This window comes from Spermophilus citellus, assembly GCF_964194105.1.
Source record: "Spermophilus citellus genome assembly, chromosome: 12".
Classification (NCBI taxonomy): domain Eukaryota; kingdom Metazoa; phylum Chordata; class Mammalia; order Rodentia; family Sciuridae; genus Spermophilus; species Spermophilus citellus.
This window is the reverse complement of record NC_138198.1, coordinates 91,991,831-92,019,584: the sequence shown is the minus strand read 5'-3', so window position 1 is coordinate 92,019,584 and position 27,754 is coordinate 91,991,831. Positions and strand designations below refer to the sequence as shown.

Sequence of the window (27,754 nt, the reverse complement as noted above, 5' to 3'; positions counted from 1 at the left end):
AGGTTTTTTTGATGTTTTTCACAGAACATTCTGGCAATCAAATGTTTGAGCCATAAAGAGGCATTCCAACTTGGTATCACCATTGATTCTAATGGTGAAAAAAGGTGCTGAGAATTGGCTTTTTTTTTCAAAGGCTTCCCTTACAACAAACTTCATAAACAAAAGGCATGGTATATTTCCATAAAGCAAGTTAGGCAAAATATTAAAAACTATATTGAAAGATGATACAATTACACTGATATTTGTAAACCTCAGTGCTTTTGTGGACATAAGCATAATGTTTGATATAAGTAAGGGATTTTAGGGACTGGGGTAAATTGGAAAGATGCTACCCTAAGAGCATTTAAGTTAATTAAAAAAAAAATTTTTAAACCAACTGTAGCCATGTTCTATTTAGTCCACATGTTGTCAAGTCTGTGATTCAAAATTTGATAGAATGTAGTTGAACATAAAAAAATAGTTATTTGGGTGCAGCCAATTTGGAAAGCAGTATGGAGATTTCTTGGAAAGCTGGGAATGGAACCACCATTTGACCCAGCTATTCCCCTTCTCGGTCTATTCCCTAAAGACCTAACAAGAGCATGCTACAGGGACACTGCTACAACGATGTTCATAGCAGCACAATTCACGATAGCAAGATTGTGGAATCAACCTAGAAGCCCTTCAATAGATGAATGGATTAAAAAAATGTGGCATTTATACACAATGGAGTATTTCTCTGCAATAAGAAATGACAAAATCATAGAATTTGGAGGGAAATGGATGGCATTAGAGCAGATTATGCTAAGTGAAGCTAGCCAATCCTTAAAAAACAAATGTCAAATGTCTTCTTTGATATAAGGGGAGTAACCAAGGACAGGGTAGAGATGAAGAGCTGGAGAAGAAGAATAACATTAAACAGGGATGATAGGCGGGAGGGAAAGTGAGAGTTAAGGGAAATTGCATGGAATTGGAAGGTGAGCCTCAGGGTTATACACAATTACATATAAGAGGAAAGGAGGAGTAGGAGAAAAATTATATAAGTGGAAGAAACGATTTATAGTAGAGGGGATGGAGAGAGAGAAGAGGAGGGGAGGGGAGGGGAGGGGAGGGGGGACAGTGGAGAATGGGATAGACAGCAGAATACATCAGTCACTAGAAAGGCAATTTGTAAATCAATGGAAATGTAACTGATGTGACACAGCAATCTGTATACGGGGTAAAAATGGGAGTTCATAACCCACTTGAATCAATCTGTGAAATATGGTATATTAAGAACTATGTAATGTTTTGAACAACCAACAATAAAATAATTTAAAAAAAATAGTTATTTGCTTTGTATTCTGCTTCTTCATTTTCTGAATCTTCTTTAATTTAGGGACAGATCAATAAGTATTAAATGTTATTAATCACTAGTGATTGGTTAACAAGTTTTTAGTGATTATTACCCATTTTTAACATTTCAGAGTTTGCTCTGTGCAATCTCAGCCTATTGCAGTGTTCTCCTTCTCACCTACAGGGCCCTTATCCCTACACCCCTAAAATTTCCTTGCTCTGTGTTCTTGGACTAACTCGTGGAGATCTGGGCCACCAGGGTGCCTCCTGGACAGTGTTCCCAGGGCAGATGCTGGCTGTGCTGCAGATGTTTCCTGACAGCTGGCCTCTTTCTCCCACTTCCTTCTCATGCCACCTTGTAAAACAGAGAAAGGATCTTCTCGCCTTTCCTCATGCAGATTTTTGTCTATTTGGTCTGAGAGTCAATTCCCAAGGAGCTGTCTTAGACCATTATTTGCTACTCTCAGTTTTCTGTCAATCTCCCATGACACTCACAATTTCATGAGAACTCTAGATACAGAATGTGGAAACAACTAAATATCATGTGCATTAAAATCGACTCTGTTTTATGGCAAATGGACTAACAATGCAGTTTAAACATTTTGAACTTCTCATATTCTGATGTTTACATTGACCTTTGATCAATGGCCTGGGAAGAATTTGAAACCAATACCATTAAAGAGAAACATTCCTCAAGCAAGCCCTGGATTTTAGGTGATATATATCACCTAATTTATATATAAAATATAAATATATTTTCTATAGCTTACCAAGTAGTGTCTCTTGTGTGTAGCCCAATAGTCTTTCAAATAGTATGTCTGTGCCAGATGTTTCTGAGGGAGTAAAACATATAATGTACCTAATTTTGCAAAATTACACAATAGGTAGACATTTCTTTCTCACCCCAGCTGGTGATCAGATTATGCCCCGAAGCTTGGAGATTTATAGCCCTTGTAATTTTACCCTAAACAGAGTAATTGCAGATGCTCTTCTATTGCTATTATTTTAATTAGTGATGAAGACTTTGCCAAGATGTTGAATCTTGAGATAGTGAATTTCATTTGGGTGAGATCTAGTTAGGTAGTTGTGACCATTTCGAGATAGCTGGTATGCTCAGAAATTATTTACTTTGGAGCTGATATTTATTTAGGAATTTTATTCTAGTTTATTCTAAAATTATTAAGGAATATCATAACATAGACAAGTCATTAGTCTCTTTCCACCAAAATCACAGTCCAACAAAAGTAATATTTACTTCAAAGAAAAATATCTTTCAATATATCTAGTGCTAAATTGATTTTTAATATTTTTCACTAAATAATTCAACGTACACAAAAGCACAAAATAATTTTCTTAAATTTTCTATGTTCAAGAAAACTAAATTATAACTTACTTTATTGTGATTTTCCCCATAGCAGATTTTTAATATTGAATGAGCATGTGTTTTCCTTTATCTTTGGATATTCCATGAGGGATTAAAAATAAATGCTTAGGTAGAACTGAGTTTTAAGGAATTTTCATATAAGAATAGGTCTTTTATTTAAGACCATTGCTTTATTTAGGAAAAAAAAAAGTACGAAAATACCCTTAGTTTTTTATGAGTAAAAATTTCCAGTATTTGCCATAGTCAACTTTGGCTCACAAAATCATTTCGCTTATAGGTGTGAGTCTTAATCAGCATGGATTTCCTTTGATTTTCATGTTTTCCCTCTGTAGAAAATGCAGGAATTTTCCCATCATCTTCTGTTTGTCCTGGCTATAAGTAAGCGTGGTAGGGTATAGAATAATCACCAAAACCAGTGGAGCGATAATAATAGGGAAGATATTTGGAGGCCAAGTGCTGATCTTGCTCCCCCCATTCCTATGATGATCCCGACATTAAAGCTAACTGGCTATGAAAGCTAACAAAGTGAAACTCAGTGGAGAGCCAGGGCGGCTCTCCTCTGTGCATGCAGGCTCTTGTACTGCTGAGCTCTTCGCTTTACCTTTCGGCCGGGGGGAGAAGATAGTCTATCCTTGGAACCCCATCAGCAGGCTATCTAATAAAGGAAAAGGAGTGAGTTGCTGAAAAACAAAGGAGAAAGAAAAGTCCAGAAAGTATTTTGCAATTAACTTTAAGGACATCTAACTTTTGAATATGATTAGCAAGTAGGCTTAAACTGGAAATGATCATCTAGCAACTATTTTGAATTTTACCATTACTAAATTTAATACCACTCTTAGGGAGCAAAAGGTTGGAAATAAGAAATTTAACAGGTGACATTATCTAACAAAATGGGGCAGAGAATTTTGTTAGTCTGTCTTCCCTGTGGGGAATAGTCTGAAGAAAGACGGAGGCTGTGCGTATACTGTGTGTTTTGAGCTTGCTTAGGCCAGGGAGTTAATTTTAGAAAACTATGTGTAGACTAAAATCACGTAGAAACTGTGATATTTTTCTTATCAAAATATAAAGATGCTAGGCTCATAATATAACTTCGGTGTTAATTTATGATATCTAGGGTGAATTTGTGAAGTCAGAACAAATATCTTGATTATTTAATATGACAGTTTGGGAAAGTCTCATTGATTTGAAACTTTCTCACTTGTCAGCTTTGACAATTTGGATGGTTTCTGTGGGAGCAGATATCAGCATATAAAACTTGTTTTAATTTTCAAGAAAAATAAAACTATTAGGGAGAAAGTTTCAAGTTGGACATTTCATTATTAAGTAGAACTTTAATGAACAATGCAATAAAAATTGACCACTTACATTTCTCACTAATTCTCCTTGATACTTTACTATGCCTTTTCACTTCTACTCAGTCATTTTATCTTTATAAACAACATGTGAGGCATCTGGAGCTGATTTGATTATTTTTATGAATAGAGAATAGCAGTTATGCAGCTAGTACACAGAAGAACTTGAGACCTGTTAGTACCAATATATCTGACTGCTGGCTTCATATTAACTGTGTTGCAGTATATGAGAATTTTTTTTTTATACTCCATGGAGGAAAATAGAATGTGAAAACATAACCAACATCAGTCAAATTTGGCTAGTGGAATTTTTGATTACTCAAAACTAAAGCAAACAATTTCTGGCCTTAAAAAATTGTCAACAAATACAACAATTTATCACATTAACAGTAAAAGGTAGAGAAGGCTCAAATAATGATATTCATAGATACAGAAAAGTTTTAGTGAAATTCACCAAGCATTTGTGATAATTTTGAGCAAATTACAAATAGGATAAAAACTTGTTTAACATGATAAATTATGATTCTAAAAGCAGTCATAATAAAACTCAATTGTATTTCTAAATAGTAGTCATAAATAATTAGGAAATAACAATTTAAAAATAGATACTATTTATAATATAACATAATAACTAAACATCAAATGTCTAGGTGTATATCTAATGAGAAATGTACAAATCTTTTCTGCAGAAAACTATAAAATTTTTCTAAGAAAAGTGATTTTTCTAGTAAATGGAATAATCTATCAAACTTATGAGCTGGAAATTCAGAATTTTAAAGATGTGAATTTTCCCCAAATTTATTTATATGTGTAATGGAAATCTAATTGAAATTTCAATCAGAATTTTCGGAAGATTTATGCATTTATTCTAAAGTGTATAAGGAAATGCAAAGGACCAAAATGTTGTGAAGAAAGCCTTAAAGAAGGATAAAGTTGACTTTCAGACTAATGTTACCAGGTGTCTAGACTTACTGTAAGGCCACAGTATAAGAAAGTGTAATATGGTCACAGAGATAAGAAAACAATCATACAGAATAGAGACTCCAGAACTGGACCCAGAATGTAAACATGACTTCTTCATTAACAGGAAGATGCTACCAAAATATAGTATAAAAGGATACTGCATAATACATGGCACTGAATTAATAAATGGTACATGATCAGTTGAATATCTAAAAAAAAATTGGAAAAGAACCTGGACTTTCTACTTTATGATATAAATAAAAATCAATTCCACTTATATTATAGATGTAAATGTTAAAGTTATATAAAGTTTTTGGAGAAAACCACATAAGAACATCTGATGTCTCTTGTAATTGCCAGAGATACTTTGTACAAGTTACAAACACCAACCATGAAAAAACAAGTAGTTCATAAACTGTGTTTTCCAAATTAAGAACTCCTTTTCCTCAACAGACACCATTAAAGAGTAAAAAGACAAGTCCCATCTTAGGAGAAAACACTTACGATACATGTATCTAACAAAGCAGTGTCACCCATGATAAATAAGTAATCCTTAACAAAACAACAAAGGCAGGCAAGCTGATTAAGAAAAGTGACAAAAAGCTTGACAATAACTTCACAGAAGAGCTATCCAAATGGCCAATAAGCATATAGAAATGCACTCAACATAATAATCAAGGAAATGCAAAATTAAACTACGATACTGTGACTACACTCTTACCTAAATGGCTAAAATTTCAAAGTGTAGGTAAAAAGGAACAGCAACAGGAACCCTCAGACACCTCAGGTGGGAGGGTAAATTGGTGTAACCATTTTTAAATATTCAAACATAGCTGAAAATATTGCATATATGATTTTACTTCCTGATGTCAGGATTTAGAGCACCTGTACACCAAAATATGTTAGTGTTGTATCCAAAATGTTATTAGCAGCTTTATTTGTAATAGCTCCTGAATTAATTCAATAGTACATAAATTATGGTTTACTCTTATAATGGAATAAAAATAGAGAGATGATAATGAACTGCTGCCACACTAAAATATAAGGATGAATCTACCAGAATGAATCTTGAACAAAAGATGCGAGACTCAAGAAAGTACATACGGTGGAATTATATTTATATGAGTATAAAAATAATCAAAATTTCAGTGTTTGGGAGTGTGGCTAATTATTGACAGGGAGTGAAGGTAGGGGAATTTCCTCAGGGTGATGGTATATTTTCTTCTAGACTCTCATGTTGATGGTAGTTACGTAGGAATATTCATTCATAAAATGTTATCTATTCCAATAGCTAAGTATGTATACTGAACCTCAATTTTTAAAAGTTTGAAAAAGTCTAGTGGTAATAACAGAGATTTTAATGAATAGAAAACAGATCTGCCATCTTTTATAAAGGATCTATATCAAATGCAAATGTTGTTCATTTGTTTAATAATAAAAAGTAATAAAGGTGAGTTTTAAATACATATTCTGGATTTGAAAGAGCATAGTACAATATCTTTAATCATTTTGTCATGCAGAGATTTAAGCCACTGTGACAAGTTTACTTTCCTTGTATTATATACATACAGAAAAATCAGTATAGTTATTTAAAAATTCTAGCAATCTGTCTATATGTATATTTGTAATAGTTGGCTAATATTCTTGAAGTTTATAAAATCATTTGCCCAACAATTTCTTAGCCTGTTCAAAAGCTGTAGTATAGTGCTGTGTCAATCTTATACACTTGGAAGAGGGGCACGCTGGACCCTATTGCCACTATCATGAAGAGCCAGCACATTACTGGGCTTTACCACACTGGCAGAAGTCAGTTTAGCGTAGTCACTGAGAGAAAGCAAGACCTTGATAACTAGCGGGATATCTTGCACATTAGCTGTGTTCTATTTTGTTTCTGATTTTTCTAATTTCCCTGGCACGAATAACATTTCTATCAAACATTTTTGTTTATTTTCAACTTCTAGGTTGAATTCAAACCCAGAATCTTTCAAACTGTACACTTTTGTTTCAACACTACTTGCAAGGTCAGCTAATCAGTCAGTCATTTAAAAGGTATGAACTGGAGAGACTTGTACCAGCAGAATAGCCAGTTCATCTTATATTCAAGTTTATATTTTACTCATGATGGAGAAACATAAACCTCAAAATTTTCTAATTTCATAGTAGACCTTAAAATGTAGTCAATAATTCATCAAGTGAATGAATAATTTATTTCAAGGAGGGATGATGATTTAATCTATGTTACAGTTATAAACAAATTTAGTTAGGAGATCATGGCATAGTCTATATCATGTTAGAATTGATTTTTTTAGTGATTATTGACATGCTACAAGTCACTTCACATATCATTAGAAAACAAATGTTATATGCAAAATAAATGAATGCATAACTGAATAATTTTAAAGATTTTTTTTCTAATACTTGTTGCAAAAAGTCTGCAACATTGGTTGGTTTGGTTTGTTTCTACCATTAAGCTGTCAGGGTCTATGCAATATTTAATTAAATTTTATATTTCTACTACCTAACATAATACCTGAGTCACCATATTAGTTTTGTACTGCTAGCATGATAAATACCACAAATTTAGATGCCAAAACCATATGAAGTTATCTCTTGACTCTGTAGGTCAGAAGTCTAACAAAGGTCATTTCCTGCTTCTAGAGAGCATCTACATTATTGTTGTTGTTGTTGTTGTTGTTGTTATTATTATTATTATTATTATTATTATTATTATTATTATTTTGGCTTGAAGTTTTCTTCTTCCATCTTTAACACCAGGAAAGGGAGATAATGGGTCTCAGGTCCATTTCACACTTCAAATTTTTCTTGCTTCTTGCTTCTTGCTTCACATTTCTCTGAACTTCAGACAGGTAAGAAAGATTCTCCATTGTTAAAAATCTGTATGATTAGCTAGTCCTGCTCAGATAATCTAGAAGAAACTGTAAGCTTAATCATATTGCAAAGTCCCCTTAGCTTCATACAATAGCATATTCACTGGTTCCAGGGATGAAGGCTCTAACAGTTATGCACAATTTGTGAAGGACTCACCTGATACAGTTGCTTGGAAGAAATGGGGGCTACCTAAAATGCAGATAGCATGTGTGAGTATTAAAATTCAAAATTGAGCTCATTGGTCTCTTGCTTTGAATGGTGACACATTTTAGACCCTGATTGCATGTGAAGAGGTTGAGAGCTATGCATAAGCGAATGACTACATTAAGATCAAAGAAAGGTTGAAACTGGGTGATAGTAAATGTTTCTGGAGTAGATGTAGCATGTAATTCCAGGTTTGCACTTCCTTCCTTTCTTTTCTTGGAAGAGTTAAAAGAAACATTTTATAAGGGAGAAAAGTAGACTGACATCAGCAGAGATTTAGGGGTAGGGAATGGCACTTCTTGGGACCTTGGACAAAGAAGGAATTCTGTGAAACTTAGTAACATCACCTTTCTCTTGCATAGAGAAAGTAGGGTATAAAGCATACTTCCATTTAGAGTTAGGCCACTTCTCCATATTTAGGTCATTGAAAAATGCAATAAATTAATTATTTCTTGGTTCAAAAATATTTGGGATAAGGTAATTTGCATACTGCTTTTTGTGGTCTCATTTGCAATTCTCACTTTGCTGAGAGCATTTATATCCATCTGCAACTGTAAAGATCCTCTGAGTTTAAAAATAATCAACTATATTCATTTCATGTGAAATTCTCACTACTTTTTTTGAAATGCTAATCTCCTGCGTTCTAAGAACCCAGCTTAGCAAGGTGTGTAAAGGTAGCAAAGCAGGTAGTTTAGATTTCTGTCAGTCTTCCAAGAAAAACCTACAAGTAAACTGGAATACAACACAGAGAGATTATACAGTAACATGCTTTTGCAAACTAGGATTTAAAGACCTGGAAACCTTATTATTTTTTTTCAGCTGAAATGTAAATGGATAAATTCCTATGTTTTTATGTTCATGAATTGTGAAATGTTTCTCAACAGAATACATTTTTAAAAATACACACATAAAATTGCATTCCTGAATAGTCCTCTGAAAAGTCACTCATTTAAGAAAACTTGGCTAAAGTAGATACTTTTTTTTTTTTTAAAGAGAGAGTGAGAGAGGAGAGAGAGAGAGAGAATTTTTAATATTTATTTTTTAGTTCTCGGCGGACACAACATCTTTGTTGGTATGTGGTGCTGAGGATCGAACCCGGGCCGCACGCATGCCAGGCGAGCGCGCTACCGCTTGAGCCACATCCCCAGCCCAAAAGTAGATACTTTTAAAACTAAAAATTATTTCTGTTTAGTAAACCCATTTCCTCTGTACATGTACTTCTGGCTTCAAGAAGTCAGGAATATGCCTGTAATCCCAGTAGCTTGAGAGGCTGAGGCAGGAAGATCGTGAGTTCAAAGCCAGCCTCAGCAATGGCGAGGTGCTAAACAATTCAGTGAGACCCTGTCTCTAAATAAAATATAAAATAGGGCTGGGGATGTGGCTCAGTGTTCAAGTGTTTGAGTTCAATCCCTGATACCCCCCAAAAAAATGAAGTCAGGAGTATTAGGTAGCTACTCTCATCTATTAAATTGAATGCCATTTACTCAGGATCTACTATGTACCTGGGCACAAGGACAAAAGTTAATGTGGCACAAACAGTTCACAGAAGTAGGGAAATTAATACAAAGTGATTAACTGTAATAAAATATAGTGATTACAGTACAGAGATGCGTACAGCACAGTCTTGAAGTATGAGTGCCTTACCTAATGACTGTTTTATTAAAAAATTTGAAAATGTCAGTTTCATCACATACAAATACACATGCACAGTATTTACTACCAACCAATTAAACAAATGTATTCTTCTAAATGCCACTTATATTCTTGTGCTTTCTTGCTAGGTTGAAATGTCATATTGATACACAAGGATAAAATCTCCATCCTCTGTTACCACCACTATCCAAATTAGTGCATGGCCGACACCAAAAAGAAAACACCCATGGAGTGAATGGCACAATCTACATCTCACCATTCTCCTCTGTTATCTTAGATTTTCATGAAGCATTTTAAGTTGTAGGGGAAAAAAAGAGCAATCATCCAATATTTCCTATTTTAAATTCTTTTGACACACTTCTATTTCCAAACCACAACGTCAGAAGAAAAATGTGGAAAGAATAGAGGGCTAAGGAAGGGAAGGTGGTGTCTTCAGGAGGGAAGAGTGGTAATATTCAGTTGAGATGGCTGAATGGTTCGAACCTGACAATAGAGGGGAGAAAATGGTAGAAAAGCGGAAACAGGAAAGGGAAACAAATGAGAAACTGAAGAAACAGGAAGAGGAAACGCAGACATAGAAACCACCATGAATTTGGTAACTAGCTGTGCTGATAGATTTCTTTTTGCCTTCATTTGTTCTACCTGTGGCTAGTAGATAGAATAAATCCTATGGTTGGGGTCCCTGAGGACATATCATTGCAGAGCTGTATTTCCAGAGTTGTTGGATATTTGACTTACCTTATTTTAAGCATGTGTGTGAGTGTGTGTGTGTTTAAATTCCTGGAGCAACCTGGAATATGTAGTTATTTATCCACTTAACCATTTTAAGAAAGAGTGCCCTTATTCGCCATATAGACTTATATATCCTCAAAATATTAACCCTTATTTTCTCCCTTCTGAATTTTTAATTCTAATTGCTTGTTGGTTCTTTATGTGTTGAATTATGAAATATCTATCATTCTGTTTCCATTTTCTCCACTCAGTGCTACATTTTAAAGATGGCTCAGTGTTGCAATAATGTTCATCTACTCCATTTCTTCTAATCACTTGGTGCAGTGTTTCATGGTGGGTGATTACTACATTTTACTTCACCATTCTGCAAATGAATGAACACCTATGTTGCCTGCAAAATTAAACCTCAGCTTGGCAAAATAAAGTTAATTCAGAACTCTGAAAATAGAAGTTGCAGAGTAGAAAAATGAGCACCTCTCTTGTTTTTCTGGAATGAACCATCTACATGAAACCTACTTAACTAAAGAAGGCAGGGGTGGGGTAGGTGCATTTGCATATGATTGTTAGTATCTTAACCATTCTGACAACTCTCTGCAAAGTATTGAATCCATTTCAAGAATACCTAAAAGCTCATGAACAACATCTCATTATTTTTTTTTGGGCGGGGGGCATCTTTGAAGTTATTATTGGTTGGTCATATCTCCTTAGTATTTGCTATACTGGTACAAAAAAATAAAGATAATGCTTTCCAGCAGTCTTCCTCGTGTTATGGGGACAGGGTGGGGGGAAGAAAAAGGCTTTAGTATGACCCAAATAAATCTTGAATAAGAGGTCTAAGTTGAAACTTTGTTGTGTAACACACTAATAATTTAACTAGATTCTAGAACTGGGGTAAGGCAATTTTTTTTCTGTAAAGAGTTAGATAGTAAATATTTTAGGCTTTGGGATTTTTTTTTTCATACTAGGATTAAGTTATTTTGGAGAGTGAACACATCCCAAAATGAGTATCACTTGAAAATTACCTTAGATATTTAAATCATACTTAAACTTGAGCTACATTGAAAAGTTCAGAATGCACCCCAATGTGAACAACAACATCAGGTGTGTAGAGATGCTCATGGTCTCTTCTTTCTAGTAAATCTACTTAAAAATTTTTTCCCTGAAGGACTTATACCAAATTGTTAATGTGAACTTTGGAGATAAAATTGACAGTGTTTGGAAAGAGGAGCTGAAATTCTCTTCTTCATGTACCTCTTTGGTATTCTGCATATAAGATAATCAGCATGTAATATTTTATAACACATGGATTTTTTTACAAAATATTTAAATTCTGGTATAACATGAATGTGACAATTAACTATCTTAAATTTTTTGAAATAATCATTTCCTACAAATAAGTGGTTGGATCAGGGTACCTGACCACATCAATCGCAAGTTGAAAAATATCAAGTATTTTAAGTTTTCAAATATTGTCCATTGTGTCATAATATATATATGTACACCAGGAACCACTTAGGCCAGTTTTTCTCTCCTTCGTAATGAAGTTTCTGGGTATTGTTCTTCCAGTTTCTGCATTTATGTAGTACATTATTACTTTATGATAAAGTTAGTTGATAATTCCTTAACTCTTTTTGCTGATGACCTTTTAAAGCTGCATAATTAGAATAAGTTGTGGTTATTGTATTGGAATCTGTATCCCATGGGCCAACAAGGCAGCACATTAATTCTCTGCATCACCCACTCCCTGTGCAGTGCCATCAGCACAAAGATATTATTCTTTGTAATTACATAAAGAAAGGGTCTATTTAGTGTTAACTGACCTTTCTGTGACTGATCAGCCTTTTCCACCAGTGAAGTAGAAATGTATATCATTAAAATGTGAGTAAATAGGAAACCTTTCTGAATCTCAAACTATTCAAATCGGGAGGTGCACATGAGAAGGAAATGGTTTTCAGGCTTTCAGCTGGTATCATTAAAAGACTAAAACACTTAAAAATATCAAGTATAGATGATTTGAAATATAATTAAATTAGAAAAATGCATGGAAATACTCAACAAGGGAATAATGTATAGACATGTCGCTGTTTCACAGTTTCAAAAAATATCAGAGGAAAACATGGTTAAACCTAAGCATATGTTCAGGATTAAAATGTTAAGTTTATTTTATAAGTTAAAATAAAGTTAAAGAAATCATTACTGTTACTATTAGATACTGAGGATGCACCATGTTTTAGAGATAGAATATTCTAAGACATACTTTATGCAAATCATATACTTTAAAATGAAAAAAAATCATTAGGGATATGGTTTAGGTGACACTAGTTTTGCTCTTTTTCTTATTACATAATTTTTTTTTCTGTAATTAGCTATACCAAAATGTTTGATTATAAAATTATAAAATAAAGATGAACCAAAAAGTAATCTAATAGCTAATATAAGGGACACTTTAATCTAGAGTTTTCCTAAAGTTGTCGTAGGAGGCATATGATAGTCATCCTGCAGGTGAATGTTCCCTTTTTTTAAGCACACACTCATTTTAATATTTAATAGACATCTATATTTCTAGGCCAAGTTTTCCCTGCTGAGACCACATTCAGAGCTCTGTATGTGAAACATCTTCAGAAACCTGCTCAAAAGCTTACTCTTCCTTCAAACTTTGCTCATCACTTTGACTGGAACTGATCTGGAACTCATGGAACTACTCTCGCTTTCCCACTGGCTTTTGTCCTTCGTAGTGCATAGTGTATTCTGATATGGTCAACTTTGTCAGTGCCTCAATTCCCTTAGCTGACTGCAAACTCCTCCTGCCCTGAAGCTGTGCTTCCCCCACCCCCACCATGTGGTATCCGTTCTTCCTGGTCAGAGACAAAAATAATGAGCAAAAAGGGTTAATACAAGGTATTCATAAATTTCCAAAGACCCTCTTCTGAGTTCTGAAAGGCAATGACATAGAGTCCATTAGAAAATTCTGCACATAAATCAGAACAGTAGCTACACCTGCAATCCAGCCAGGGAACTAAGATAAGGAGTTCTGTGCGTGCTTACATATGGGTGCTGGTGCTGGAGCAGTTAAAGACAGTATTCCTCTGGGCTCTGGCAGGGACTGGTTTCCTGATCAGATGGCTTGGGGTAGGCTTTCATCAAGCAGTGTCAGAAAAAGTGCTCCTTGGCCTCCATAGTATCCCCCAGTGTTGTGCATATACCAGTTGCTCAGTAAGAATTTTTGAATTAATGAGTGAATAGGAAGTGTTTTGTCAAATGTGATGATACTCAGAGATTGAGGCATGTAACAACCTTGATGCAGAGGACTGATTTGTTCATTTACAAATCAAGGATGTTCTTTCAACACTAATTATCGGAGAACTTGAGTTGGACAAGAGACTTGTTTCTATGGCAGCACAGACAAGGAAGTGGGTCCTGGGAGAGTTAGAACAGTTATTTGCTCCTCTGAGGCTTCAGGGTATCGACACATATCATTCTTACAGACTTGCTCCTTTGGAACACTGGGAGAACTCTTGCTTTTGATAGTAATTGGCATATAGTTTTTAAGGGAGCAGCAATGTGATAAAGCCTGTATGCACACAGTAGGTGATGCATTTGATGAAGTATATGTATCTGCCATATTGTTAGAGAATTAGCCTGTATTTTGAATATTTTGTGTTCCTCATACTAATGCCCACGAATTGAGGGGGCTGCTCTTGAAACAAGTGCTCACAAAGAGACTTGGAGACCCCCTGTCTCTATTCTAAAATCTCACTTGCATGCACTGTGAATCGGTCTTAGTACCAACGCTTGCTTTAATGACATCAGACTTCATTGCATGCAAGACTACCAGTACAATGCTCCAGGCTGGCAGAGCTGTGCCAAAGGCGTATGTGAGGACTGTGGGGATTTAATGGTATGGGATCAATAGTGTGAGCATGTGCATAGGATGAATGCCACTGAAACATCGGCCCTGGGAATTGAGCATTAGTTACAATGTTAGTTACAAGGAATACTAAATGTGCAGGTACTTTTCTTTGTCTACACCATCATACTTTCAAGTCAAGATATAGCAGAATATACCATCTGCCAAAGTTTAACTCACAAGTTAGGTAGTAATCAACAGACGGTCAAACAACAATCTAATAATCCTAAAGGGAACAAGAAAACATTTGACTCTTAACTCCTCCAAATTTCCTCAAATACATACAGGCTCATGCAGTAAGGCAGTTCTGATCCCTGAACAGTAAAATGACTGTTCTAAGATTCGAGTCATGGATTATTTCTTCTATGAAGGCTTTTCCGTTCCTGCTTCCCCACCCTATAGAATCGATTCCAATGCACCTCAGATAGATTTATGTACACTTCTCCCTCCCCCTTCTTTGGCCTGTAATCCCCGGCGAACAAGATCATATCTTATCCATTTTAATCCCCACACTAGCTGTAGAGCTAGACCCATAGAGGAAACTTACTAAGGGTTTGCTAAACACATGGTTGAATGAACAAATAAATAAATGAATGAAAAGCTAGATGTGGGGATGCTCTGGAGTAAAATTAATCAATAAATACTAGCAATACAACTTTTGTTTTCTGGACGTTCTGGCAGGAAGTCAATTCTTTCCAGCCATGGGACTGAAGCAAGTGTGGGGCAGTTTGTATAAGAATACAGACGTGGCATTAACAGCCAGCAGAGCCCTGGCCAGAGGCAAGAAAGCAAGGAGCTAGCTGTAGTAAACTATTAATAACCAAGAATCAGGAGATGACAGACAGATCATCAGAAATGATCAGCAGAGATAGCAGCAGATAATTACATCAAGACCCGAGAGTTAGAACTGCATCAGACAATGACAACTCTCTTAAAACACATAATTGAAAGAAGTACCTGGCCCCTTTGGTGAAATGGCTGCAGATGCCTATATTAAGAATAACTGAAAGCATAGATGACATGTTACCCCAACTTTAATCATGGGCACCATGATAATTTTATTAACAGTAAAGTACTATAGACAGCTCTGTGGATGTTCTGCATATATATGAACAGTGCAGATATTTTAATCATAAACACTTCTCTAGAATGTTTGAATCAAGAGTTTTTTCCTTATAATTATTTTTTAGCTGCTAGTTCTTCTTAAATTAAAAAAACAAAAGTGCAAATAGTGTTAGTATCTTCTCAGGGTAAATGATCCTGGCTGAACCTCCACCTGTCTCAATGGTAATATTACTGTGCTGCATTCAACCACAGTGCAGAGTTCTATAGGCCTCCACTTGGAAGGTCCGTGAACTTGGCCTTGCCAATGAATACATCATGCCTAATCAAAACCTGGAATAAGGAATAATGTAGATCAAAAAACTCAAGAGACTTAAAATATATAATCAATATGCCCTCATGGACTGACAGTGAAGACTAGCTTCCAAGAGGCCAAAGTTCTAATTTCCTTTAACAGCCCATTTTATTTATGTCTACAACCTATGTGTTATTCGGATTATTATTAAAAAGTTGCTTAATGGAACTGGACTCAAAGCAAGGCAATTCAATTATTTAGTTTGATTGATTGATGTCATTAGGCTTTATGAAGACAGCCTTGTATAATGTTTCAGAATGCTGGCTCGTGTATGTCAAATAGTTAAGAGCCAATCTGCTTGGATGCAAAGCTAAGCTCCTCCACTTAATAGCTGTGCAATCTTACACAAGATACCTGGTGTTTCAGTTGTTATCATCATATAACAAACACCTCAAAACTTCATTGTATAAAATGGCTACTCATGATACTCATGATTCTGTGTGTCAGAAATTTGAACATGGTACATTCGGGATGGATTGCCTTTATTTCACATTTTCTGGACCATCATCTGGAGAACTTGAAGACTAGGGTCTGGACTCCTCTTTAGATGATTCGTTCAGTCACAATGGATGCTGTTGGCCAAGACTTGTGCTGGGGAATCCTTACTGGCTCATCTGCTTCCTGGCCCCTCCCTGGGGCATGGGCTCCTAACAACATGGTGGTTGGATCCAAGGGTGAATGGTGCCAAAGAGAGGGCCAGTCAGAAACTATACTTTTTGATAAACTAGCCCAAAAGGCACAGCATCATTTCTATCATAGTTGATAGAACTATGTTGCAGAGGTCACATGTCTACCAGAGGTCCAGGGAAGGAGAAAAAGTCTTCACCTTTTTAGAGAAAGTGACAAAGTTTTGGAAAATCATGTGGAACTGAAAATATTGCTTTGGATATTTTTGGAAAATCCAATTCACCTCACCTAATTTCTTTTGCCTTGTCTTCCCTGACTATAAAATAGGGATAGTAACATTTCATATAATTGCTATCAGAATAAATTCAGTAATACTGCTTTCTTAGAGTAATTTTTGGCTATAGTAAGCACTCCTTAATGGTAACTGCTACTCTGATTCTAATTCTTATTATCATTTTCTTATTGTCTTATATCATACCTCCAGTTAGAATGAAGATTTTCTATCCTAGATAGTGTTTTTTTTTTTCTCACTAAGGTGACTGTGTCAGTCTTAGTTCTTTTCCATTAAGTGTGGAATCCATGAGTTAACATTCAAGTTTGGCCTCCTTTTGAAGTTCTTGGCTAAGTACCACAAGGTGAAATATACAATATGCTTCATATTTTTGTCCCAAAGAACCCAGTTCTCTGATGGAAATTTCTTATTTCCCACTTACCAGCGAAGTGAAGCAGAGAGAAAAAAGAAAACAGTGGGAAAACAGAGGAAATGTCTGAGGTGAAATCCAGAGCTTAAAGAACAAGAAAAGTCAAGTGAAAAAAAAATAATAGAGAAACACTATGTGGATATTTTAAGTCTCAGTCTGGCCTCTTTTTCCAGCCCTTTTACTGACAGGGAAGGAAGTCAACTATTTCTTTAGCAATGGTTCTTCAACCCTTTGATATCAGAGGCTGAGCATGTATCCCAAAAGTGCTAGTTATAGTTTTCAGGGCTTCATATACCTTGTGAAAATCACTGAGGTACTGCAAATAAATAACTGGTTAAGCCTGGATGCTGTGGTATATTGTTAGAGTAATTTTCAGTTCATGAACATACTGTGTGAATTATCTTTAGTTTTTAAGATCTTTATTTCTCAGTAGTGTAGCATCAAATAGTGTCAATAACTGTGTTCATTATAATAGGTGATTTTTAAAAATTATTAATAGGCTATTTCATTGATGGTGGCAAATGTGTGGTTTAAACATGCAAAATATATGCATGTCCTAACTGGTATGTATAATCATTCATTCCCTAACTTGCTGAAAAGCCAAACACCTACTTACTGCAGCTGTGCTCTGTGTGATGCATTTTAGGGGTGAGCAAAATGATGGTCTCGGCACTCATGGGACTCACAATCTAGCTTTTGTTCATCTCTATATAAACTTAATTTTTATTTCCTAATAAAATAGGGGGATAAGAAATTGTCACATCCACTAAACACTGAGGTTTAACAAATGACTTGAGATAATAGAGAACAAATCCACATCAAGCTAAATATTTTCCTAACTAAATTCTAAATGATATGGAAACTATTGAGAGAGATTTGGCATGCCTGTTTTCTTTATCAAGATATATTCTAAGGACTGAGGTTGTGGCTCAGTGGTAGAGCATTTGCCTTAGCACATGTGAAGCATTGGGTTTGCTCCTCAGCACCACATTAAAAAAAAAAAAAAAGAATAAATAAAGTTATTTTTTAAAAAAGACATATTCCAAATATCTTAACATCATTAATAACATGAGTTGAATAAATAGCAATAAATTTAGCTTTGAGAAAGTGCTATATTTATTTAGAATTTTTTGGATAAATTTAATAAGTATGGAAAACAAAAAGTATAACAGATTCAGAATTTTATCATCTAATTAGTATTTGTGTAACTTTTACATGAAAATCTCTTCCATAAGAACAAACTCCTTGAGGCACATTATTGTGTCTGAGAATCTTGCATACAGTTGTTACTAAATTAAAATCATATTCAAAGCTTTTATTATTTAAAAGTAACTGAACAAATTAATGAATGAATAAATAAACAAAATGAAATTGTAAATCAACTCAATGCAGTTATTTTAACTTACAGAGATTGTAATCAAAGTTTTCATTAATACTTTTAGATCCAAAAATATACTTTTCAAATTCATATTCAACCAAGACCTTAATGTGAAAGATTTAAGTTTTTTTTATTTTTAAATGTTACATATTTTTATTCTTTTTAGATATATATGACAGTAGAATGTATTTTGACATATTATACATACATACATAGAGTATAACTTATTCTAATTAGGATCTCATTCTTGTGGTTGAACATGATGTGGAGTTACACTGGTTGTTTGTTTATATGTGAAAAAAGAAAATTATGTCTGATTCATTCTACTGTCTTTCCTATTCCCATCCTTCCTCCCTTCCCTTCACTTCCCTTTGTCTAATCCAATGAACTTCTATTCCCCACCCCTGTTGTGTGCTAGCATCCACATATCAGAGAGAACTTGAAAGATTTTACTAATAAATTCAGCTGGGTTTGATGAATTTAAAGACTTAAAAATCATCTTATTCTCTTATTATTCTTTGTTTTTGTTTTTATTTGTTATATTCCTGACCTACACTTTTGTGCCCATTGTTAATTACCGGTTACTGCTGTCCTTTTACAAGTTGTTCAACTTCAAAAGTGGTGGCATTATTTCCCCCAGACATACTTCCACCAATAATTATCATTCCTTTTTTGTTTCATTTGCATGTTATAATACTAATGGTTAAAATTACACAAGTCAGATTTATGAGATGAAACCATAGTAAAATATAGAAAAAACACTTGCAATGTCAGCTAAATACTATGATTTAAAATTTTAAAAACTTCATTGCATCTTTGAAGGTCACTGACTTTCAGGAATAGGTAGTGAATTGGTAAATCCTTCTATATGTTCATTACTGGGGAATGATAATATAAAATATTGTGACTGATACAGCAGTGTTTTGATGATATATTGGCAATTGGCATAACCACATAATTTAATATCATGGAGTCTGCTCTAATTATAGCATATAAAGTGGTAGGAATTGATGTCATTCAGAAATTTAAATATATGCATTTGGAAATAAAACTGCATATTGCATAGTGAGTAAGGCATAACTGAACAAATAATTCCTCATTAAATTTCACTAAATATGATAAATGACAATTCTCCAACTTTTACAACACTCTTTTCAAATTGAATGTTTATAGTAGCCATCTAGGACTTGAAAGAAAGGTAACTGAGAAACAAGATATGAACTGTCTTTATGTTAAATGCAACAAACCAGCCCATAACTCGAAATGAGTCCCACTTCCACCTCCAGGTGAACATTATCAGTGTGTTATTGTTTCAATATGAGTTGTCCTTCAAAAGTTCATGTGTAAGAAAATGCAAAAATGTTTCAAGGTGAAATGATTTGATTATGAGAGCTTTAACCTAATCTGTGAATTAATCCTCTGATATGAACTAACTGAGTGGTAACTAAAGGCAGGTAAGGTATGGCTTGAGGAAGAAGATCATGGGGACTATGTTTTGGGGATTTATATTTTGTCCCTGGTAAGTAGAGTTTTCTCTCTGCTTCCTGGTTGCTATGTCCTGAGCAGCTTCCCTCTGCTATGCTCTTCTGCCATGATGTTCTGCCCACCCTGGTTCCAGAGGTATGGAGTTGAACCTCTGATATCATGAGCCAAAATAAACTTTTCCTCCTCAAAGTTGTTCACAGCAATGCAAAAGCTGACTCAGTGTTTCAAGTCAGTAACTTGAGGATTAGATTTCAATATTAGTGTTATGGTATAAAAATGTTATCCAGCCATTTTTTAAAAAGTGCCTCCACCAAAGGAATATTTTCATAGAATATATCCTCCTAACAAAAGATAATTCTATATAATTTTAGACTAGTTTACTAGATAGGTTTTAAAGTTCTAAATTATTGTGCCAGAATTAGGACAAGGGCATATTAAATGATTCTCAGTTCATCATTTTGTCTTTTTGAAGAACACCTATGACATAGTATTAATCTCTGGGGATCAATATGGATACAGGCTTTCATGAGAAATATGTTTACTGACCTTAATAAATCTTCAAGTGTGTAAATACAGAAATATTTGTAAGGCAATTTTCTGCTAAATTAGATTTTTCCTATGTACATTCTTATACCACATATATTTTTTAACAACTTATACTAAAGGTTTGATGTGATGGCAATTTTCACAAAGAAACATTTCTAATTGCTTCATAAGAGTTATTTTTGTATCTAGTAATTTAATCATCATTATCGTTATCATGATTTATATGCATTTATGGGTTTTAAAAACTTTTTTGCTGCTATGAATAGTATTGTAATGAGTAAATATTTTAAAAATTTAGAAGAGAATCCCATAAGAGGTACGCCTGAATTAACAGGTTTGAAAATATTCAAGTTTGTTAATACATTTTGTATTTTTTAAAGAAAATTTTCTGTGCAAGAAATATAAGGAGTCATCAACTAAACTGAATTCATGCATCTATCATAAAATTACAGATTGTCCCTTAGTTTGCTTTTGGGTAATGATGCAAAATTATTTTCTAAAGTGTTTGCATTAGGTTTGACAAATATTTATTTTGTCATGGAGGGTGGTATAAAGTTCTCAACTTCTCACAAAGTCATATATATAAAACCATTTACATAGCTAAAATATATTAATAATAAATAGTGGCTCTGGGTACTTCTAAATGTTGACTTCCCCATGCTTTAATTCTTTCCTCCTGTTTTGAATGTTTTTTATGAGTGCCAGCACTCTAAACCTCTTAGGGGTCAAATTCTAAGCAAAGTGTCTTCTAGTGGTTTGAGCACAGGTCAGAGGAAAGGAAAAGGGGCTGGGAAATTGGAAAACAACTACTGGGATTCTGAAAAGACCCTCCCAAGATACTCCTTCCAGGAGGAGTGATGGAGGGAAGCCCAGGGAGCAAAAGGTGGACAAACTCTGATGAATCATATATCAATGCTAAAAAATTAATCTGCATTGAGAAAGGAAATTATTAAATTGAAAATGGGTATAGATATCAGGGGAAACAATTTTTTGGTTATTTTGTTACTTTTCTATACCATATATTAGAACACTTTTAAGTAATTCTAAAGATGGAAAACAAAATAAACAAACAAATGGTCTTAATTTTATCTTCTAGAAATTGCAAGATAATTCCCTGGAAGAAAATCTACGTTTAGCTCAAGAATATCAAAAACTACTGGAAATTTTCTTAGTCGAAAAGGACAAATTCTTCAATATATATAGCAGAAAGCTATCAATTGATGCTTCTGTTAGAGATAAGAAAGAGGTATTTAAAAAATTTTTTATCACTTATTTGACATATTTGTTACAGAAAGTAAAAATTGGTCAGTTTGGGGTCTTCATTGTTATGGTGGTCCTATGCCACAAAAAATAGCATTTTTTATTTGTAAAGTTTTATTTTATATTTATATCAAAACTTGAAATAGAATTTTGAAAGAATACTTGAGGCATGAAAAACTTAGTTTCTACTCCACCATCCTATACTAATTTGCTTTTAGTTGCTGTGACCATGAATCCCAAATTCTTTTTTATTTTTTGGACTTATATATGTTATCAAAGTCTTCAAATTTTAATTCTAATTGTAGGTGACTTTCCATGATTGGCCTCTAAGTCCTCCTTTTGATATATGTTTACTTGATAAAAGGATTAACTAGAAACTTTGGGGGAAAAAAGCTGACTCTCTCTGATAGCTATTGCTGGGAATTATAAATATTCTAAAAATTTGTGAAACCTCTGTCATGGTGACAGCAGGAGAGTAAAACAGCTGCATTGTACAAGTGTTAATATATAGCTACTTCCTCCATGGTCTTCAGTTACTTAGTGGCAAGATATAGTTATTTTCTTTCAATCTTTGCCCCCAGAATTTGAATTTAAAAAAAAAAGAGGCATGATTTTTTGAAAAAATAATTTACCTATGTACAACAACCAGTACACTGTGTCTTTTCCTCTGTGGGTATTGCCCATGCTGCTGCACTATAAATTATAGTTTAGAATTCTGGTGCTACACCTACCTCTTATTCTTGTGAATACTGGGAAAGCAGAAGGATGAAATTTGAACATAGACTCCCCCATCATGAACTCAGTGATTTTGGTGAGTTACTGAACCTTTCCAACCTCAGTTTTCTCATGTGTAAAAATTTACCTAAACAAGCAATTGTTCAGGAATTAAAAAAAAAAAAATGACACCCATAGTAAGTTAGTTGGAAAATAAAAGGATGCTGTGTGGCTATAAGTGACTGTGGCATTCATCTGGTATGCTGCTTGTAGCTGCTTGTAAACTCCCCCCTGTTTCTCATCCATCTGCTCAGATGAGAGTCAAAGCTTCTGGCCTATACATGGGGAAAAAAGGGTGTATTTTTTCTCTTACAAATTTGTGTTGAAACAGTAGGAGATGAAGGTAGATCAAGAAGTAAATGTGTTCAGAAAAGAATGAAGAAAACAACTCTCTGTCCAAATCTTATTGTCCTCAAACTATGGTGCAGGTTTCAAAGAAAAAGTATCTCTGCATCCATGGGGAATATATCCAGTCATTTCAAGCATTTAACATTATTATTGCAGTTAAACACATTCTATGCATTTCTAGTCATTGGGGAAGAAAAATGATCAATTTCTACCTCTTATTTTCTTCTCTAATCAAGGGGAAGACAAAAACAAATTGTATGAACTTTTGTTTCTAGTTTACATAGAATCCTTTGGTGGCCAATGACAAACATATTAGATTTCTGAATAAATAGTGAAGAGTCATGCCTTTTCCTGGCATTCTATTGCCATAGTTAGGACAAAATTGTCATGACCACATTTTCTTTTTTTTAAATTAAAGCAAATCTTGACAAGGAATGAGACCTTGGCATGAGCAGACAATGGAGGATGTTAGGAGATCGGGTTTATGTTTGTGATCCCTCAGACGAATCCCTTTCAGCACACCTGTTTCAGGGAAACTTTCAAAGATTTATTTGGACTTCCAATCATTTTTCATTTCCATACTTCAGCGATGGAGGTCATTAAGTGCAGGCTGCCCTTGTCAGTGTCATGTAGGATCAATTTGCTGCAATGGACAGAGAGGCCTTATTGATGCTGTTAAATCTGTCAGTGAGAAATCGTATGTCATTAGCGTCTAATGCACTGCTTACAGGACGGAATTTGGCCATCAAAAAGGAGAAAACCCTTTAATATTTTCGTCCATTTTTTTTTTTTTTGATATTGCAGCATTTCCTGTGGATGTAGGTTTAGTCCTCTGGCCAGTTTATTTTAGGGGTACACAAAAGCATCGTTCAACCACTGATTCCCTTGTTGAATTCCTTTGTCAGATAAAATGGATCTTTGTGAATTTTGTGTGCATCTTTCCTGTTTTACATTGATTTCATTGCTTCCTAACCCAAATCCTTCTTTTTTGTGATAAATAATTATGTTGTAATTATTGTACTTCTGAGGGAATATTTCTCTCTCTACAAAAATCACACATTTCTATACTTCTTTGTATTATTAGGCTAAGAGTAGCAAGGAAAGCCTGATGGAAGAGTAAAACAAATTAAAAGTAATGTCCCTTTCCTTACTACACTTCTACATGCAGATGTTTCAAATGTGAGAATGCTATAATATTATTCTCGGTGATAGTATTGTGTTTGCTTTATTTGTGTGTTTCTTGATACTATCCTGTACTTTTAAAATTTGCAGCAATTGATATTTTCCCCTTAAAAATCAGAAACAGGCAAAAGCAATTATGTAAAACTCTTATTTGCCCTGTTCATGGGTAACGATAGAAGAGAATCCAATCTGAAACTTCTCAAATGTCAAAATTACAAATAACACCAGAAATGAATGAAGGAAAGAATCTGAAAAACAGGTTTTACTTCTGTATGAATATAGACATTTTTATTATTTTAATAAGGTGCTTTAAAATATATTTTCTATATTTTCCTTTAAAAATATCCATGAATATTTTGATGAAATCATCATGTATGTGTTTGAAATGCCACCTGAAATTCTTCAGCCCGCAAAGAAAGATAAGTTAAGCCAGCATGCAAATGTCGATGTGGTTTGTTGGCTGAAAACCAGATCTCTTTCCAAACTGGTTAAAAACATTTTAAATTTTTTTCATAAACCACTTATAGAGTTTAACTCTTGCATACTTCAAATCCCAGTGCTTTTAAATTAAGGGAATAAAAATGATCACAGAGTCAGCCAGCATTTTATAAGCATGTATGTGGACCAGATATTTATAGTGTAAAATTTACAAACATTGTTCCCTTCAATAATCCTGAAAAAAATTATTATTGTTATTATCATCCTCATCCCCTATATAAGATGTGTAACTGAGATTGAGTGTCTCATGAGATCATCCAAACAGAGGGAGATTGCACTGGGAATGCAACTCAAATTTTTCTTACATCCAAGCCATTTCCTAATTCTAATACTACCTCTTTACCGTAACATTAATTAAACATTCCGATACATGTCTCATCATATTTTATAAAACTTTTCAGAATCCACATAAATTATACAATATGTATAATTTATCCAGTGTCCATCTGAAAAATGATTGTTTGATCCACTAATTATTTCCCCAGTTATACCTCATTGGCGCCACTTTTTTCAGTGACAGTTTTCAGAAGAAAGGACAATCTATTTAAGAAGAAATTTGATTCACACAGGGATTTTATATAGGTTTCATAACTCTCAAATGTAAAACCTATGAACTAGAAGCATCGTTAGAAATGTTGCCTTCTGATGCCCTCTCTCGTCACTTCTATTCAACATAGTCCTTGAAACTCTAGCCAGAACAATTAGACAGGAGAAAGAAATTAAAAGGATGAGAATAGGAAAAGAAGAGCTCAAACTATCTCTGTTTGCCAACAACATGATTCTATATTTAGAAGACCCAAAAACTATACCAGAAAACTTCTAGAACTCATAAATTAATTCAGCAAATAGCAGGCTATAAAATTAACAACCATAAATCAATTGCATTCCTATACATCTGTGATGAATGAACTGAAAGATAAATTAGGAAAACTATTTCATTCACAGTAGCCTTGAAAAAAAATGGGAATGAATATAACAAAAGAGGTGAAAGATCTCTACAGAGAAAACTATAGAACACTAAAGAAGGAAATTGAAGAAGACCTTAGAATATTGAAAGATCTCCCATGTTTTTTGGATAGTCAGAATTAATATTGTCAAAATGGTCATATAGCCAAAAGTGCCTTACAAATTTAATGCAATTCCTAATAAAATTCTACTGATGTTCTTCATAGAAATAGAAAAGGTTGTCATGAGATCAATTTGAAAAAACAAGAGGCCCAGAATAGCCTTAGCAATCCTCACCAGGAAAAGAGAAGCAGGAGGCATCACAATATCAGACCTTAAATTATACTACAGAGCTATAGTAGCAAAAACAGTGTGGTATTGGTACCACAGACATAAAGACCAATGATGCAGAATAGAAGACATAGAGGCAAACCCACATAAAATACAGTTATCTCATACTAAACAAAGACACAATAACATATATTGGAGAAGAGATAGCCTCTTCAACAAATGCTGCTTCAAAAACTGGAAATCCATATGTAGCAAAATGCAATTAGATCCCTCTTTCTCACCCTACACAAAACTCAAAGTAGATCAAAGACCTAGGCATTAGACCAGAGAACCTGTACCTACTGGAATAAGTGGGTCCAAATCTCCATTATATCAGCTTAGGAACTGATTTCCTCAACAAGACTCCTAAAGTGTAAGAAGTAAAATCAAGAATCAATAAATGGGATGGTATCAAACTAAAAAGCTTCTTCACTGCAAAGGAAACAATAAAGAACATGAAGAGAGATCCTACAGAATGAGAGAAAAATCTTTTGCCACCTGCACCTCAAATAGAGCATTAATCTCTAGGATATCTAAAGAACTCAAAAAATGTAACATCACAAAAAGAAATAACCCAAATCAATAAATAGGCAAAGGAACTGAGCAGACACTTCACAGAAGAATTACAAATGGTTAATAAATATATGAAAAATGTTCAACATCACTAGCAATTAGAGAAATGCAAATTAAAACTATACTGAGATTCCACCTTACTGAAATCAGAATTGCAATTATTAAGAATACAAGTAACAACAAATGTAAGTGAGGATGTGGGGGAAAAGGTACACTCTGACATTGCTGGTGAGACTGCAAAGTAGTGCAGCTATTCTGGAAAGCAGTATGGGAACCACCATTTGACCCAGTTATCCCACTCCTTGGCATATACCGAAAGGACTTAAAATCAGCATACTACAGTGATATGGCCACATCAATGTTTATAGCAGCTCAATTCACGATAGCTCAACTATGGAACCAACCTAGTGCCCTTCAGCACATGAATGGGTAAAGAAACTGTGGTAGATATACACAATGGAATATTTGCCAGCCATAAAGAATGAAATTATGGCATTTGCCAGTAAATGGATAGAACTGTAGACTGTTATGTTAAAGGAAGGAAATAATCCCATCTCAACAAACCAAAGTCCGAATATTCTCTCTGATATGCAGATGCTAACACACATTAAGAGGAGTGGGGAGGGAGGTTCAGTGGATTAGACAAAGGGAAATGAAGGAAAAGGAGGGAGGGTGGAAGGGAATAGGAAAGACAGTAGAATGAATTGGACATAACTTTAGTGTGTTCATAAATGAATACACAACCAGTGTAACTCCACATTGTGTACAACAACGAGATGTTATACTCCATGTATAATATGCCAAAATACACTCTACTGTCATGTCTATTTAAAAGGATCACATTTTAAAAAGAAATGTTGCCTTCCTTTATAAAAAACAACTTTATGGTTGAGGAACTTGGGAAGGAGCAGAGTACCTTGGTGATTTACCACATATACAGTTAAGTGGAAGTAAAGTTAGTCTAGGACAGAGTTGTTTTAACTAAGTTTCAAATACTTTCTCCATCAGACTATAGATGGACATGTGCTATGATTTTTTTTTTTGATAGTGTGAGTGAACACATAGCTGGATGTAATCAGAGTAACTGTCATGGGTGTGCTTGGGTAGGAACATCATCATTAAGTGATGTGGGCTTGTGAAGGAATCACACAGGGACATGAGTCTGAGGACTGTCTGTAGTGAAGTGTGCCAGGCTCTGGGGGGACACTTCCTGGCATCACAGAATTCGGACATTATACATTTATTTATTTATTTATTCACTGAGTTATTTAAAATAAATTATTAATCACCTA

At 34.4% G+C, this 27,754-nt stretch overlaps 1 protein-coding gene across 1 annotated transcript in view; it reads left to right on the top strand.

Annotated features, from left to right (window-relative positions):
* Nucleotides 1-27,754, top strand: part of CCDC178 (coiled-coil domain containing 178) — a 256,057-nt gene that overhangs the window by 89,196 nt on the left and 139,107 nt on the right. The window contains exon 3 of the mRNA XM_081263470.1: nucleotides 21,649-21,798. Coding sequence (XP_081119596.1) covers nucleotides 21,649-21,798 — 150 coding nt within the window. The remainder of the gene's footprint in view (nucleotides 1-21,648; nucleotides 21,799-27,754) is intronic.